The sequence below is a fragment of the Lepus europaeus genome, chromosome 15 (genome assembly GCF_033115175.1).
Source record: "Lepus europaeus isolate LE1 chromosome 15, mLepTim1.pri, whole genome shotgun sequence".
Classification (NCBI taxonomy): Eukaryota; Metazoa; Chordata; class Mammalia; order Lagomorpha; family Leporidae; genus Lepus; species Lepus europaeus.
Window position 1 is genome coordinate 84,327,886 of NC_084841.1, and position 17,615 is coordinate 84,345,500.

The 17,615-nt window shown below is 42.8% G+C and overlaps 1 protein-coding gene across 3 annotated transcripts in view; it reads left to right on the top strand.

Moving 5' to 3' along the window:
• MEF2C (myocyte enhancer factor 2C) overlaps positions 1–17,615 on the top strand; it is a 154,637-nt gene that overhangs the window by 66,520 nt on the left and 70,502 nt on the right. For all 3 annotated transcript variants that reach the window (XM_062211906.1, XM_062211905.1, XM_062211907.1), the window contains exon 3: positions 8,651–8,854. In XM_062211906.1, the coding sequence (XP_062067890.1) occupies positions 8,651–8,854 (204 nt within the window). The remainder of the gene's footprint in view (positions 1–8,650; positions 8,855–17,615) is intronic.

The window sequence follows — 17,615 nt, forward strand, 5'->3', positions numbered from 1 at the left end:
ACGCCGTGGGTGTCTGAAGGCAGAGTTGGCTACAGAGCTGCACAAAAGTAGCTTTAGTATATTGTCAGAACCTGAGGACCAATGTGTTCTCAATGCAGTGTTACTAGTCTGATTTTTTTTTCTACTTTAACCTGGGAAGCTATCGTGACATTAGTTCCTGCTTACACAGTGCTCTGCTTGTGCTCATCGGAGTTTCTGGCATTTCTTGATGCAGAGTTACAAATAACAATTCCTGTGCCTACTCAGTGAACAGGTGGTGGGGTCTGTGCCGTGCTGAACTTCATAGTTACCTAAAAGAGGGAAGACTGGCTAATGGAAAGAGAGGCGGATTTGGTGAGAGAAGGTGCTATTTCGGGTCCATCCAGGAGCTATTTTTGTGACCCTGGGCAAGGCAATTCTCATCTTTATTTACGGTATTCATCTGAGAAGTGAAGATGATAAACTATGCCAAATAGCACCTTCAAGGAGATACTGTCAAATATAGCAAGATAGCTCACTGTACAATCTTTGAACTTCTTAAAAGAAATCACCAAAGAAGTTAACACTTATCTAAAGACAGAGTTGTAAGAAATATGATACACTCCAACTTTACCTACAAATCAACACTCCAAAGTTGATTCAGTCCAGTTTTTTCTCTTGCTTCATTTCACCAAATGCAAATTAAAAAAAAAAATGAGGTAAAACAACTGTTAGGAAATTTCCTTCTCTTGGTGGTGAGCTTTCTATTTGTTTTTTTTTTTTAAAGTTGCCTTTTTAAAAAAATTATTACACTGTTTTCATGATTTATTTATTTACTTCATTGGAAAAGCATAGTTACAGAGAGAGAGAAGGAGAGACAGATCTTCCATCTGCTGGTTTACTCCCCAGAGGGCCACAATAGCTGGCCAGGCTGAAGCCAGGAGCCAGGAGCTTCTTCCAGGCATGGGTGCAGAGGCCCAAGCACTTGGGCCATCTGCTGCTGCTTTCCTAGGCACATTAGCAGGGATCTGGATGGGATGTGGAGCAGCCTAGACTTGAACCAGTGTCCATATGGAATGCTGGTGCTGTAGGCAGCAGCTTCGCCTGCTGTGCCACAACACCAGCCCCAGTGAGCTTCCTGTTAACATGGTCTGAATACACATAGAAACTGATTTTCAGCTGTGAATTGGGGATAGCAAAATAACACATAATTCTTTAGCCAGCTTTGTTTTTAGATTTCATTACGAGCTTGAAGAGATGATGGTCAGCTGAGAGAGATGCTCTAATCTGGACAGAAGTAAGCAATGGTAACAAGAACTGACAGGCCTGGGAGATCAGGCTTATACCGCATGAAACAATATGGCTGAGCCCGACACGTGGGCAAAAACGCAACCCACGTGGAATAGCATTGCACAGTCCACAAGTCACTTATGCCTGTGTTATGTCTCCTAGCTTGCCAGCGCTTGTCAAATCTACACGATGCCTGTAATGACCTCTGTCTTGCAAGTGGGTTTGTCCAAGGACTCAGAGCCCCTAACGATTTTCCTTTGCCATGTTTTGCTTCTACGCTGTGTTTCCAGTAAAGACATGTATCTGTGGGTGCTTCACAAAGTTTGTGGCAAAGGGAATGAAAAGATAACTTTCCCTTGGTGCCGAAAAACGTGTGAAATCTATACAGAGTCTTTTCATACTATGCATTTCCATGAACTTTTTGACAACCCTGCAAATATTGCTGCTTTAAAAATATTTTAGTAGTAGAGATTTCCTACTTTAGCCACCTGAGCAGTGCTTTTTCTGTGATGATTTTCAACACATCATTTAATGTTGTCTGTGCGTGTTCTTTATAGTCTTTTGTATCTTTCTGACTACAAGAAGAGATTCCATTTTACTTCTTGAGTGGAAATGGTAGAAGTGATCCCACGATATATTGACAAGATGGAAGAACCAAATATGACATCCAGTAGGGTAGAACTGCACATGCTATATGAATACTCGTCTTCAACCATTTTCCATTAACTTGCACTATCTCAGCGTAGAATTGAAGCATCTGAAAACTACAGTAAATATTTTTAAATTTTCTGATTCTACTTCCTGCTTCATTCGTACCTTCCTTCTATCCAGGTCTCCTTGGTCATGTCCAGGAGCGAGGTGCTTCCTACTTGGAGAGCCTTGACCCGCTCTTGTACAGTTCTCATCACTGATGCTCCTCCTCTTGTGAACCTCCTTAAGATTTTCAGCAGGGTTTTCTACTTTTACTTAATAGAGCAAAACAGTAACTCGTGTGGCTCTTCCCAAGCCCACAACACTTCAGTCCTTGGCAAGTGTCTGCCATTTCACTTTAACTCTAGTTTTGGAGGGTTGAACAATCCAAATCCCGCAGTGGCTCCTCACGCAGGGTTGTTCTCAGACCCTGCATTGGTCTGTTTGCCGCCTTGTTACACACTCTGACTTCGTAAGTGGCTTCTTACAATGCAGCTCTCAGAACTGAACACCGTACCAGAGATGATTCTAACAGAACGAATTAGTAACCACTGTAGAATGCTACAACTCTAGATGCTGCCTCCAGATTCAGCAACCACGTTAATTTTCTTCCAGCCTGAGCTTGTATGATTTTTTTTTTAATGCAGACTTTCCAATGACCTCTGTTGCATTTATCTTGCTGTTTCTGCGGCAGCTTCCCAGAGGCTGTAGAAGGTGCTCTGGGTTTGGATGCCACCATCTACTGGGTTGGGGTTACCTGCAGATCTGCCGAGCCTGTCTTCCACGTGAACATTGTCATCTAAACCAAGGGTGGGAAGCTTTCATCTGTTTATTTATCTTGCCAAGAGCTATTTGGATATTTATGACATCATTCGCGGGATGTACAAAATTATCAACTTAAAAATTAACCTGCTATAGATTTTTGAGTTTTGAGTTCCTGCCTGTGGTTGCCTTGCAGGGCCAGGCCAAATGATTTTGTGTGCCCTGTGTGGCCGGCAGGCCGGATGTTCCCCACCAGTGGAAGGGAAAGCCTTCAGCAAGGTGCTGTGCAGTGCACTAACTCTTCTGTCCCAGGCAGCGTTTTTATCACTGGCTTTGAATCAGGGATTGGAGCATCCAGCCTGCAGGCCGTGTAAACACTGGTGGAACTCAAAATTCAGTAAATCTATAGCAGGCTAATTTTGTTTAGTTGATCATTTTGTATGGCCCATGAACAATGTTATAAATATCCAAATGGCCCTGGGCAGAAAAAAGATTCCCCATTCCTGCAATTTCACATTGAACAGAAATTAGCCCCATTTAGTATAGTTCTTTCACCGTATTTAAATCAGCTAAATTACACGGATGAGTCTCCAGTAGGTCAAACTGTGCATGAGGGGTTCAGCCTACACTTTGCCAGATACATATTCTTTCAAGATCCGGGGGCATCCTGAGGTTCAGTAAATCTGCTCCAGAAATGCTGCCATCCCAAACTTTCAGAACCTCCCCTTTCTGGCTGTATCCTGTGATTGTAAAGCTAAACTTTTATCTTCAGACTGCTCCCTCCTTCTCTCCGATGAGTCATGCAGCCAAGGAATAAGAGCCACTTTTCTCTGAACTTCCTGACATACATTTTCTTGCTTGAGTCTGTGAGCACATGTACATGTATATTTGTCTCCAGGCATTCTCTGCCTTCTGGATGCTAAATTCCAAGGTAGCATAACTGCTTTTGCTCAAGATTGATGTCACTAATCTGCTAAACTTTTCAGTAAAATAAGCATATACATATATGAGGGGGGGCTTCAAAAAGTTTGTGAAGAAATAGAATTAAAACATGGGTTTATTTTAGTACAAAAAAAAATGTTTAGGGGCAGGTGTTGTGATGTACTGGGTTAAGCCACCATGCCAGTTTAAATCCTGGCTACTTTGTTTCCCAACTAGCTTCCTGCTAGTGCATCCTGAGAGGCAGCAAACATGGCCCAAGTGCTTGGGCCCCTGCCACCCATGTGGGAGACCTGACTGGTGTTCCAGGCTCCTGGTTTCAGCCTGGCCCAGCCCCAGTTGTTGCTATCACTTGGCCAGTGAACCAGTAGATGGAAGTCCTTCTGCTCACTCTGTCTCTGTTTCTTTCTCTCTGTGTCTCCGTGTCTTGCTCTGCCTTTCAAGTAGATGAAAATTTTTAAAAAATTAAAAATGTAATCCATGCCTAATATTTTCATAGTACACATTTTCCACAACCTTCTGGAAACCCTCTCACATACGGTGCAGAATCCCTTGCTGCCAGATTCAATTGTCAAAAAGGCAAGTAAAAATATCAACTTTTAACAGAAAAGCTGTATCCAGACAATCAGCCTCTAAGATAGAGCATTTCCATCACCCAATGCACTGTTCAGCAAACGCCTATTGAGCATCCGCTGGACAGAGGCTGGATAAGGCCCGAGTGGGAGGCTTGGGAGTGTTCCAAAGCCAGCAGGAGAGACAGACGCACAGCGAACCAGCTCTGTAATGCTGGGCTAGAGGAAAGACTTGCAGAGCAGGAGGAGCAAGGTGCAGGGAGGAAGAGGTTTGACCTGAGTGTGACAGTGCAAGCTTCAGGCAAGCCTTGCAGTGTGGTGGGAGCCTGCCGGTGACCAGGTGGAAAGGGGGCAGAAGGGCATCCGACGGCCATCAGCTTTCATCCCAGACAAAAAGTGACCTATGTGGTGGATGTCGCTTCATATCCGTCTTGATTGGATTAGCATCTCCTATTCCTTTTCATGCTTAGTCTAGACAAAGACTTGGTCTGAAAGCAACAACTGATTTCTCCCAACTCCAGATACAAATACTATTGCAGATCATTTGACATTACTGAAAATATAACTCTTATGGCCAAGTAATGAGTTTTGTTCCAAATAAAGAAAATTCTTTTTAAGCGTTAAGGAATTAAATGCCTTTTTTGCTGCAGCCATGAGGGAGCCACGTGAACAAAGACATTATTGTGTACAATCAGAACCACAACACCTAATGCAAGTGTCTGACGTGAAGAATAATAAATAAATACTGCCTCGCACAGTGTTTGGCACACAGATCGTGCTCGGAAAATTTCGGCCGGAGTGATTTCTCCTTAATTTCTCGGTAACTAAATTAGGTGGCACTTTACTTACTCTGGCTTTCTGCAGTTCCAATTTTTGATCACATCTTGTATGATCTAGAGCCACTGTTAGATAAGATATGTGATATCTGACCTTACGCGAGGATTTGAAATTCAGGGTTACTCCAAAAGTTAATCCCGGGACATCTCAATACAGCACCATCATTACGTTTGTGGTTATTGGAAGATTCAAGAGGTTAAAAAAAAGATAAAATAAAATGGTCAGTGTTTACAGAGTAGCTTTGTTTTCCATGCATACATAATACATTAAGTTTTTTTGGTTCTGAAAACTAAGCTAAGAATTGTAGTACTCACTTTAATGATATCGGCTCTATTCTCCTCCCGATATACCTTGATTGGTGTAAACACTAGAAAAGAGCATCTCTTTGCCTAACTATCATAAAAACAGCTTTCTGTCTCACCTGAAGTTCAAAATATGCTATTGAAAGAGAAATATGGACTTGTCCCCATTACAGACTATTGTCAAGTTATGAAAAATGTAATCATTACAATACATTATTACATTTAAGTATAAAAGCTCTGAATTGCAATCTTTGTCGTTGAGTGGCATATTTTAAATGAAGAGTAATATCCCAGCTCTCTTTGGAAAGCTTAATGCCTAAAAACAATTTTATCTAACTATGAACAATGAGAAAAAGCATTATAAAATACATTTTGAGTATGCTATAAAGATTATGAACATAATGCAGAATTAGATTTGGAGCAATTAAGAGTAGAATCTGAAGATACTTTCTGAAATGCTTTAATATAGTCATCATTTCAGTTTGCAGTTTTAATGAAAAGCAGCTATATGCACTGACTCTTTTGACAAGCATTGTTGAATAAGTATGCATTATCCGGCAGCCTGTTTGGTTACACAAAAGTTGAGGAGCACCGAAAAGTAAACACAAATAGTGGCTTTAGTGATATTTCTGTACCTCAGTGTGCTTTGATGGTAGGTGCTGTAACGTGCTAAATTCTGAGGTCTGAGTACAACAGAAACCGTACTGTATTGAGACATTCCACCCACAGCTTGTGGTCATGAAGTCTGATTAACAGTGGTTTTAGATACGTGGAAGTATTTTGGGTCAGGGCCTTCTGTGCAGAACATATTTTATAGCCTATTTCAGTAAATAAAATACCAATATGCAGGTACAGTTGGATATTTAAATTGCATCTAAAAGAAATATTCAAAGACCGTTTGTATAGTTCTGGGTGATTAGTGATCATGCAACTTTATGTCCTTAATTCGTCTTGAATATCAATCATGACTCCTCTGAACAAACCAAAGTAGAAGTCTCTAAAGTGCTATGGTATTCTCATGTGAAAATAAAACACCAGCTATATTTTATCAGATGCGCATTGGAGAGACCATAAACATGAAAAAGGAGGGCAGACATTGCCAAGGTTGGGACGTAAATAACACATCTGAGTAGATATTGACTGGGTGCCGTGGGCTGGTAAGTTCCAGAATGCTTTCTCTCCCAAAGGCTGTCCAGCGAGCATGGTGGGCTTTCTCTTTCTATCGGGAGTGGAAAGGTGCTCAAATGGCCCTACTTGGTAGACTGCTCAGGACCGCAGGACAGACACGTTGTGTTAGCTCTTCTTTTCCTGTTAACTTAGCTAAGAAAGCGGTGGGAACTGAGGTTTGAGGCATTTATTCTAAGCACTGCATGCAGCGCTGTGTGCATTGTTTCATGCAGTCCTCAATAGCAACCCAAAGAGTAGATGTCACCACAATGAAAAAATGAGACTCAAAGAAGCTACATGAATTTCTTGGGACTAACAAATAGCAGAGCCAGTATTCAAGCCCGGAATTCTCCGAATCCAAGTTCCATGGTCTTCCCTTTCTAACGTGCTACCTTCCCTGCAAACGGCATAGAGTCCTACAGTCACTATTCAGTGGCATGGACACTTTTCCAAATCTATAGGTGAGTCACTTAAAAAACTCACGAGAAAAGTCACTGTAGAATGTTACATAATGTAGATTGATGTGATGTTCCTGCGAACCTCACATAATGGTTTCCCCCATTAAGTTTTTTATATCGCACGTCTCTACCATGTGCTCTGCCATAATGTCTATACTGGTATTCAGACATTTCCAAAAGTAAGTGCCTCAAAGCCTAGTTTAAGAATCACTACTCCAAATAAATAAGCAAAGAAACAAATATTACTGGCAGTAGTAGGTATGGGAAACAGATTAAATAAGTTAGGTTTCTCAGCCTTTCCTGCAAGCAATTTGCCTTATTGTCCAAATGTATTGGACTATTGAACTTTTAAGAAGTTTGGTACAAGCATGATATTCGTTAGAATACTTGCTGGAAACACTGGACAGTATGCAAGAGGGAACTGCCGAAAGTTCATGGAAAATGAAATTTAAAAAGTAAGCTTATTAGGCTCCAAAAAAATTTAAGATCCATGCATAGTTTTTTTCCTAATACATTTTCCACAAACTTTCTGAAGACTCCTCATATGCATGGATTGAATTTTTTTTGCACCCAAGCTTATCTTTTAATTCCATTCTCCATGAACTTTTTGAAGTACCTTGCTGTGAGCTTATGCTTAGGGATGTGCATGCCGTTTTGGTGGGCAGGCTGGAGTGGCAAGCTAAAGTTTATAGTCAAGAGAAGGCTGAAACCAGGGAGAGGGAGACATCACCTGCACTGGGTAGGGTTGGCAGGTGGAAAGGAGGCAGTACTAAGGACAGGGAGCCGGGCAGACAGTTCAGTGGGAGAAAGGCAGCTGGCAGAGTGAGGCTTTGCAGCTTGGGGTGAATCCAGGAGAGAGGGAGTCCAGGCAGGGCAATCTGCCGGGACAGGAAGCTGACAGGCTGTCCGGAAGTGAATTGATAAGGGTATAAGTGGTGGAGCCGCCTGGGAAAGAGACAAGTGTGAACCTGAGAAATGTTTTGAGGGAAGGAATTATGGGACTTGGTAATAGATTAGATTAAAAGAAGAAAAACTCAGAGGTAGCTGTAATTTCTGGCTGGAGAAAAGAAAAAAAACGTAAATAGAAGAATGAAACTAAAACCCTACCAGTATTAGGGCGAAGTTGCTTCCCAAGATTATTACTGAATGGCTGGAAAACCAAATGCAGAACTCTTTGAGAGCACAGTTGCATTTCTTCAAGTATTTTCAATTAAATGGCATGAAACAAGACAATTTTAAGGTTTTGTTTTTTTTGTTTTTTTTTGTTTTTTTTTTGCACCAATCTAAAATACTAAGTTAACAAGGTTGTATTCAGGCTTCAGGTGTTCAAAAAATAAGCTCCAAACTTAGGGAGAAGTTTAACCATTCTGAAATTAATTGTTTTAAATCTTCTGTTGCTCAAAGAAATGTGGACTCGTTCTCTGGTTACCTTCATTAAAATGCTTTACATTGAATCTTACAGCTTCAGCAGCAAGCTAGAAATCACACATTTTCAAATTCTAAGCAGAAATTAGTTTTAGATTTATTTTGCTTTCCTTCCAAATGTGTTACTGCCCAGGGGCTCTGACAACTACTCACCATTGTTTTTGCAAAGGAAAAAAAATACACATAAAGCAAAACCCACACGTGCACGACTTTTTCTCTTTAAAAACTTGCCCACTGTCTTTTTTTCCAGGTGACATTTACCAAGAGGAAATTTGGGTTGATGAAGAAGGCTTACGAGCTGAGCGTGCTGTGCGACTGTGAGATCGCCCTGATCATCTTCAACAGCACCAACAAGCTGTTCCAGTACGCCAGCACCGACATGGACAAGGTGCTGCTCAAGTACACGGAGTACAACGAGCCGCACGAGAGCCGGACGAACTCGGACATCGTGGAGGTGAGGGCGAGCGTGCAGGGACCTCCCGGCCGGCACACAGCCGTGGCTTTCCCTCCCAGGGATGCTCATGACCCCCGCTACCACTGTGCCCTGTCTGTCCCCCACACAACGTAAGGTGCAGGAATGACGGGGAAGGTGTGGCATTGGTCCTTGCTGGAAATCCAGTCCCAGGGCCTCGTCTTCCTAGGATGATCACGTCCCCCACTGCGTTATCCGGACACCAGGGTTGGGAACTGTGCTCAGCAGATAGCTCACCACATCTTAGATGATTTCCCAATGTAGCAAAAAAAATTATATTGAAATATGAACTCATGCCAGCCTTACACTTCCAATTTTTCACTTTATGTCTCTTCTCCCTAATTAATTCTTTGAAATATGTTCTTGCTGGAAGAGTAATGACAATCATTTTCTTAAAGATGTTTTTCCCCCCCAAATTACATCATTTTCTATAGCAGTGAAAACTGTTGATGTACGTGGTATCGGAGACTGGAGGAAAATGAATCTAAATGTTTGCTCAGTGTTTTATCAAAATCACATTTAAAATGTTGATTATGACAAAAATAAATAAGCGTGTTAAAACCCAAAAGATATTTTAGATTGATTAGCATAAGTAACATGCCATAGAATTTTGGATGGAACTTTTTAAAACACTTGCGGCAGATACCCGGCTCGCGTGCTGTTGCGTCCTAGACTCTTTCATGAGCAGTGGCTGCTAACCCAAAAAGGAGAAGGAGAGGTCAGGAGAATGGGCCCCGTCTACCTGCTCTCCTCACCTTTTGGTCTGCTTTGTCGTTTGCTAGGTTGTGTCTGCCATGTTTTCCCAGAAATACAAGACACAGTTATAATATTCTGAAAGTATGTGCTGAGATTCCGTTTGACAGAGCTGGCCTCATCATACCCATTGCTAGGACTGGTTACGTATTGTGAGAAGAATCTGCTGTGAATCCTGATCAAGTTCATATGCCTCCCACATCCATCTCCCTTTTACCTGTTCATGTGGTCCGAGACTAACACTTATTTCTTTGTATTTGGAAATTTCTCAGAAGTCTTAAACTGGATGGATTATTTTATTTTGCCTTGCAAGGACAAGCAAATAATGTCAGAGAAACAGAAGTGAATTACCTAGAGCTAATGTGGCATGTGCTTAAGATACCTGGTGTCATTCTAGATTTTCATTGGCTGATCATTTGAATTCTGTGCTAATCCTGGTATTGAAATTTAAGATTGCTCATAAACTTTGCTGGCGGTTTATTTCACATAGTTCTTTATTCATGTGCACATGTAAATTTGAAGATACATAAACATGAAGGTGAACAGAACTAGTTGGCTGTCAAGTCTTCCGTGCCTGTGTGACTTAGAGGTGACCTCAAGTTTCATATCCTGTAGGAGACTTTCCCATTCTTGAACGATCTGAGCACCGGACCCTTCGGAGGCCATGAGCAGAGCAGTGGTTGAGAGCCAAAGATCTTGCATTTGATTGCTTGTCTTGCACCATGGCGTCATGTGCAAGTTAGCTTTCCCTCTCCTGCTAAAGTTTTCTCATCTCAAAAAGGAAAACCTTGAATATAAAGTCCTCGGCAACACTATTCCTTTTAAAGAGTGGTGATTTTTAAAAAGAGTAAAGCGAAGACTCCATTTTCTTTCATTTAATATCAATAGGTTAGAGCTCTACTTTTCTCAAAACAACATTCAGGAATCCTAGGTCAAACCTAGACACTGGGTGGCTCAGCTCTTTGGATGTACGAAACACACTGTTGTGTGCTCAGCTTAGCTACCTCTGCACGCCTTCGTCACCTGTGTGGTTTTCCCACTTTTTCTAATATCAGATTTATAGAGAAAGAAGGAAGGCTGCAGTCCCTCGGCTTGACAAAACTTCTCACCACCCCCACATGGAACGTGTTCCAAAATGCCAGTGGTTGAATCAACACCATAGAGGTAGCTGGGGGAGGAGGCGGGATTTGGGGTTTGGAAAGCTCTGCACATCTCCGTAGACCCACTATGCGTGAGAAGCTCTGCAACTCGAAGACACACATTGCGTTGGATCCACCAGCGAGTTGAGGAATTCACTCTTAGAATGGATCTAGCATAAAACTCAAAGTTAAGCTAGTATGCTACTCCCGGGTAAAATTTTCAAATCCTACGTCTTTTAATGGAATACATTTAACTGAGTAAGTTTAATGGGGAGCAAAATACAATTCATGAAGGGTCATTAGTTTTCTATTTCCCTCTTGGACCATTACCCCTTCTCCCTTAACCCTCTAGGAACAGTTTACTCAAAAGAAGAAAAAAAAAAAATGTTGGAGCAGGGGTAGCGAGAGAAATAATATGATTTCCTGCCCTGAAACTGGAATACAAATTTCTGGGCCATACCGGAGTAGTGTTACAGGGTCATAGGAAATTGTGCAGCGTGTGGGTGTTGACAGAGATTCCTTCTTTTCCCAGAAAAGCTCTGCATAATTATCATGTCTTTGCTTCATAATTAGCACTACTGCTACAATGGCACAAAGACGCACAAAGGCTTAACAGACAGAAGGAGATAGTTTCTTTATTATTATTATGTTATAATGCAGCTTGAATGTCTGTTTAGATACAATATATAAATATGCCAGATTTAGTAAATGTGTTAAATTTTTAATCCATTGATTAAAGAAAAAACAGTTGTATTAAAAGCAGTTCCTTTGAAGACAGTCCATTGTATTTGATCTGGATGTTCATCCGAAATGCTGGCTTCGGAAGCTGTTAGGTTCAGGAGGGAACCTGATGGTTCTCAGGAGCTGACCCCTTCATCACATCCATCTGTCTGGGGCCCTGTTTGTGCTGCTAGCTGCCATGGACAGCAGAGCCTCACAGTTTGCATTGGCTGCATTGTTGCTGAGAGACGATGTCATTGGTGGGTGCCCCACATGGCACCCTCACACCATGGCTTCCTATAGCAGCAGCTCAGCAGGCACCAGCCTGTGCTCAGCACTGTGTGAGGGCGGCTGAATCAGCAGAACGCGGGCGTTATTGTGAAGAATGCAAAACTTGGGGTGGGTGATATGTTGCAATGGGTTGAAAATTCCCACATGAGCGCAAGTTCGAGTCCTGGCTGCTCCACTTCCAATCCAGCTCCCTGCTAATGCACCTTGGAAAGCAGTGGAAGATGGCCTGAGTACTTGGGCCCCTGCTACCCACATGGGAGAACTGGATGGAGTCCCAAGCTCCTGGCTTCATCCTGGTCCAACCCTGGCTGTTGCAGTCACTGGGCTGTGAACCAGCGGATAAAGATCTTTCTCTGTCTCTCCCCAACGCTTTCTTTCTCTCTCTGTCTCTCTCTGTGTGTCTCTCTTTCTCTCTCTCTTTCTAACTCTGCCATTCAAATAAATAAATCTTTGTTAAAAATGCAAAATTAGTACATCATGCATCTTCAAAAAGTTGATGGAAAATGTATATTTTGAAAAAACTAGATACAAATGTCAATTTTTTAGGCACCAAAATAAACATCTCTTGAGTCTGCTTGTCCATGAACTTTTTGAAATATCCTCAGGCACAAGGACAGAGGAGCAGTAAGCTCACGAACGCAGTACAGGCCGCTGAGACGGAGCCTTGGGCTAAGCAAGGCATCGTCCATGCACATAGGTAGTGTGTCCTGGCCGGTGGTTCCAGGTGACCCTGCAGTGACAGCATTCCCAGCCAGCACGTGTTTTCTGGCCGCAAAACCCACACGGGAGTATCGCTCAGCGCCAGACCAGGAAGGAAGCGCCCCGCCGCTGTGACTCAGGGATTCTGTTGTGTGGCTTCTCCAGCAGGCCAGTGATTAAGTAAGGAAGGGGAATAACACTTGAGGCCCCTGCTGCTCCCTGGGGAACTCAGGGTGCAGACAATTGCTGTAGAGTAAACCGTAGATTCCCAACTGTCTCAATAGATGGATATTGGCATTTGTTTAGCAAAAATATATATTTTTTTTAATTTATATATTTGAGACAGTGAAAGAGACTGTACTCCCATCCACTGGTTCGCTCAAATGCCCACGACGCCTGGGACAGGGCCTAGCTGAAGCCAGGAGCCAGGAACTCGATCCAGGTCTCCTTTGTGCGTGGTGGGTACCCAGCAGCCTTCACTGCTTCCTCCGGGGATCTGCGTTAGCAGGAAGCCGGACTGGAGGCAGAACTGAGACTTGAACCCAGACTTGCCCAGGCTCCATCCTAACTGTAAGCCAATCACCCACTCCACTCCACGGGCACTTTTCTTGGAAGCTAATGCACATTCACTTGTGTATTTGGTCTTTTGTGGGTGTTCACTGTTGCAGTCGTCCACTGAGCAAAGATCTGTCAAAGTCCTGCTGTGTGCTCCATGCCGTGGAATGCCTGGTGACAGATAGGTAACCCAGGTCCCAGGGGACTCTCAGTCCTCCCCACAGGGGCTGGATCCTGTGTCTCCTCCTCTTCCGTCTCACTCACCTGTGCTGTGTCCTCCCTTGTGCCTCCCCCACCATTCCCGCCCTACCCTGGAGGCAGCCTGAACGGTGCTATCCTACTCTCTGCAGATGCTGGTTTGCTTTGTCTTCTGGTTCTTTACCAGGCCAGGGCTTAGCTTTTGCTTATCCTGCGTTCAGGGCAGGTCCCAGCTGCAAAGCTATCCTAGAAGCCCCGGGACTTGTGTTAGGTGCTTTTCTTCCACGGTTGTCATGCAGGTGTTGAAGAAATTAATTTACTGATTATAAAGCTAAACACTGACCCCAGGTTGCTTCAAGTAAATGTAATATAGTAGCCAGAAAGATGGTTCATCGTTCCAGTTCACAAGCTTCAAATTAGAAAACAGAAACTACTTAATTCCATATTCCACACTAGACTGCAAATGCCGGGAGCACAGAGACTGGGCACACCTTTGCTCACCATCATATCCTCATGTTTATCATGAGGCTAGAGGGTGCTGGGTCCTCAGACAATCCATGGGGTCTTCAAAAAGTTCATGGAGAGGCAGGTGTTGTGGCACAGCAGGTTAAGCCACTGCCTGCAATGCCAGCATGCCTTATGGTTCAAGCCCCGGCAGCTCCACTTCCCATCCAGCTCTGAGCTAATGTGCCTGGGAAAACAGTGGAAGATGGCCCAAGTGCTTAGGCCCCTTTGACCCATGTAGGAGACCTGGGTGAAGGTCTTGGCTTCAGCCTGGCCTCGCCTCAGCTGTTGCGGCCATTTGGGGAATGAACAAGCAGATGGAAGATCTCTCCCTCGCTTTATAATTCTGCCTTCAAACAAACATATAAATCTTAAAAAAAAAAATTCATGGAGAATATATAATGTATATTTAGAAAACAAAAATTCTGCATGACTTGAAAGTTTTTTTATGCCTAAATAAACTTACATTTTCATTCCATTTTTCCACAAAATTTTTGAAATACCTGATTCTTTTTAGAATAAACAGATGGGAAAGTTAGACCAAGCGATTATCATGTAGCATAATGTTATTCATTTAAGGTATGGGTTTAGTATAGCAGTTCATTAAAATTTGTAGTTCACCAAACCACTATCAAAAAACACTCAAGTACTCTAGATCAGTGTTGTGCAGTCCGGTAGCCTCTAGCCACATGTGGCCATTCACAATGAAGTGAATTTAATAAAACAAAATGCTCCATGCAGCTCCTCAGCCACACTGGCCATGTTTCAAGTGTTCAGTGGCCACACGTGGCCAGTGGCTGAGGAATTTAATAGGGAGACAGAAGGCGTTGATCATCTCAGCAAGTTCTAGGACGGCACCAGGCTGAACTGAAATGTGTAGAGGTTGGCATGTCAACCCTACTGCGTTTGAAAATCAGCACCAAGATTAATTTTTCAATTTCACATTGGAAGGGTGCGTTTCAGAAGTGAAGAACTGGATAGCTGTGTGATTTTAGACTCCGGTCATCAGTGTGCACTTTGAGAGACATCAGTGCACTGTGAAGCTAAAAGCAGGTCTCACCCCTGCACCAGTAACCACAGCGTGGATCAGTAAACGGACTCTGGTCAGCGGACCCGTGCAGGTTGTCTTGGCTGACAGGGAGCACTAGCCACGTGAGCAAGGCAGTGTGTGTTATTTTTGCTTTTTAATTTGAAGCTTGTGACCAGAAAGATGTCAGATCTTTCTTATTACTATTTTAAAGTTACTTGGAGCAACATCGGGCTAGTGTTTTGCGATATTAGTAGTAAAATGAATTTCTTCAGGAAAGCAGACTTTTTCTTTATGAAGGAATTTAGAGAGATGATATCCTTCGGGTAATTTAAAATCCTCCTTGGGTTTACTATAAAACATAATTGTAGCACTTGTGGTTTTATTGCTAGTGAGTCAGGAAGCTTGCTCTGTCCTTTGCTAAACAAAGAACACAAGCATGTTTCAATAGGTATTTTGAAAAATGAACAAACTATTAGTACAATCCATAAACATTTAAGCCTTCAATGTTGAGGCTTCCTAGAATGAGGGAGAAACATGATTTTTTTATAAAACCAAATTTTTGCATATTCTTCCTGAATTTTAATTTTTTAAAAGAATTACTTACTTTGTTTGAAAGGCAGAGAGACAGAGACAGGGAGAAGAGAGACAGAAACAGAGATGTTCCAACAGTGCTTCGCTCTCCAAATGCCCCCAAGTAGCCACGGCTGGATCAGGCCAAAGCCAGGAGCCAGGAACTCCATCTGGGTCTTCCACGTGTGTGGCAGGAACCCAAGTACTTGGGTCATCTTCTGCTGCCTCCCAGGCATATTAGCGGGGAGCTGGAAAAGCAGTGGGGAATAGCAGGGACTGAAACTGGCACTCCAATATGGGTGCAGGTGTCCAAGTGGCAGCTCAACTCTCTGTGCTGCAATCCTTCCCCCTTCCTGAATTTCAAATATTCCTGTTGGTTTATATATCTTTTAAAAGACTTATTACTGGGGCCGGCACTGTGACGTAGCAGATAAAGCTGCTGCTTGCAGTGTTGGCATCCCATATGGAAGCCAGTTCAAGTCCCTGCTGCTCCACTTCCGATCCAGCTCTTTGCTACGGCCTGGGAAAGCAGTAGAAGATGGCCCAATATCCTTGGGCCCCTGCACCCACGTGAGAGACCTGGAAGTTGCCCCTGGCTCCTGGCTTCTGATCAGTGCAGCTCCAGCTGTTGTGGCCATCTGGGGAGTGAGTGAACCAGCGGATGGAATACCTCTCTCTCTCTCTCTCTCTCTCTCTCTCTGCCTCTGCCTCTCTGTAACTTTGCCTTTCAAATAAATAAATCTTTAAAAAACACTGAGGACCGTATTTATCTCTATTCCCCAAAGTCTGAAAGAAACAAGTCTTGAATTTTTCAGTGTATTCATATCTCTTGTAACTGTACCACAGTGATTTTTACATAATGAATTTGAAGAGCCATTTCCTTTTTAAAATAATGCCCATGCTTAATTTGCATGTTTTATAAACAAAAAAGCTGCTTCACATCTCATTTATTAAGAAAACAGTCATTGTTGAGCAAATAGTAATATTTGTTAGATTACACAAGTTATATGCACGAGGCCATAACTGAGTTTCCTCTCGTGTCTGTTATTCTGCAGCTTTAATGACTCATGGGCCTTAGTGCTAACAGTCAACAGAATTATTGAATAATCGTAGGAGCAGGAAAAACAATTGGTTTCAAAATAGCAGTCTTTCTGCCAGTGATGTGACTTCTTCCTGTGTTCATCATCGCCGTTCTCTCATCACTGTTATTCTACATGGAGCTTTCTGAACCAGAGCAAACCAAAGCTCTCACGTCGTGCCTCCCTCCCTTTCCCAGTACAATGTAGAGTGAAAGAGCAAAATGTTTAGCCTGGCTCCTAATTGTCCATTTTTATTGAAAGTTAGAGATTTCGTGGAATATGGAGCTTTGTAGTTAGAGGCACATTTGGGATTTTTCTATTTACATTTTTAATTATTGGAAAGACAAGAGAAGGTTCCCATCATTCCTGACATCTTTGAGCCTGAAGTCGCTTTCCAGCCATTGATAGCACCTACAAAGATACACTGTTTGGTTTGGAAAAGCATTAAATAAGATATGCAGGAGCAGAACAATCCTACTCCCTCAGGCTTGATCACTGATTATACTTGTACAGTACATTCAAAAGTGAAACTTTAGAAATAGTTCTGAGTTGCCCAAAGTCAAAATAGAAGATGAGGCTCTTTTCATCAAAGGGGTTTTATATTTCTTTCTTCACACCAGTGTTGGTTTCTTGGGATTTTTTTTTTTTAAGGTTGGTTGGTTGGTTTGTCTGAAACACAGAGACAGAGACAGATCTTCCATCCACTGGTTCACTCCCCAAATGGCCTGCAGCCAACGGCAGGGGCTGAGAACTCAGTCTGTGGGGATGGGAGAGCCCGGATTCTGTAGTTCTGACACACTCCCAGCTGATGCTGATGCTGCTGACTTCTGAACCAAACTTTAAGTAGCTACATTTTGCTGTCCAAACATTTGTTTCCTTTAGCAAGGCATTTGAAAGTACATCTGTAGACCCTGTCTTGTAAACAAGTGTTATAAAATTTATTAGATCATTCCATAGAATTGACGCTTAGAACTCACGCTTGATGAAATTAATTTTAAAAGCAAGTGCATTAGGTTTTTCTGGAAATGTGATACAAGAGGCCTGTGGTTACTCATTAAGGTGAGCGACTGCCCATGGCATCTCCTGGTCTGGTCCCTTCTTTGTAAGTGCCCGTCTCTTGGTAGTGGCTGCCTGGACTTGTGTTGAAGAACAGCCTGAGTCCCAGTCTAGACTCACTGGGAAGTGCGATGTAATTGGTTCTCCAA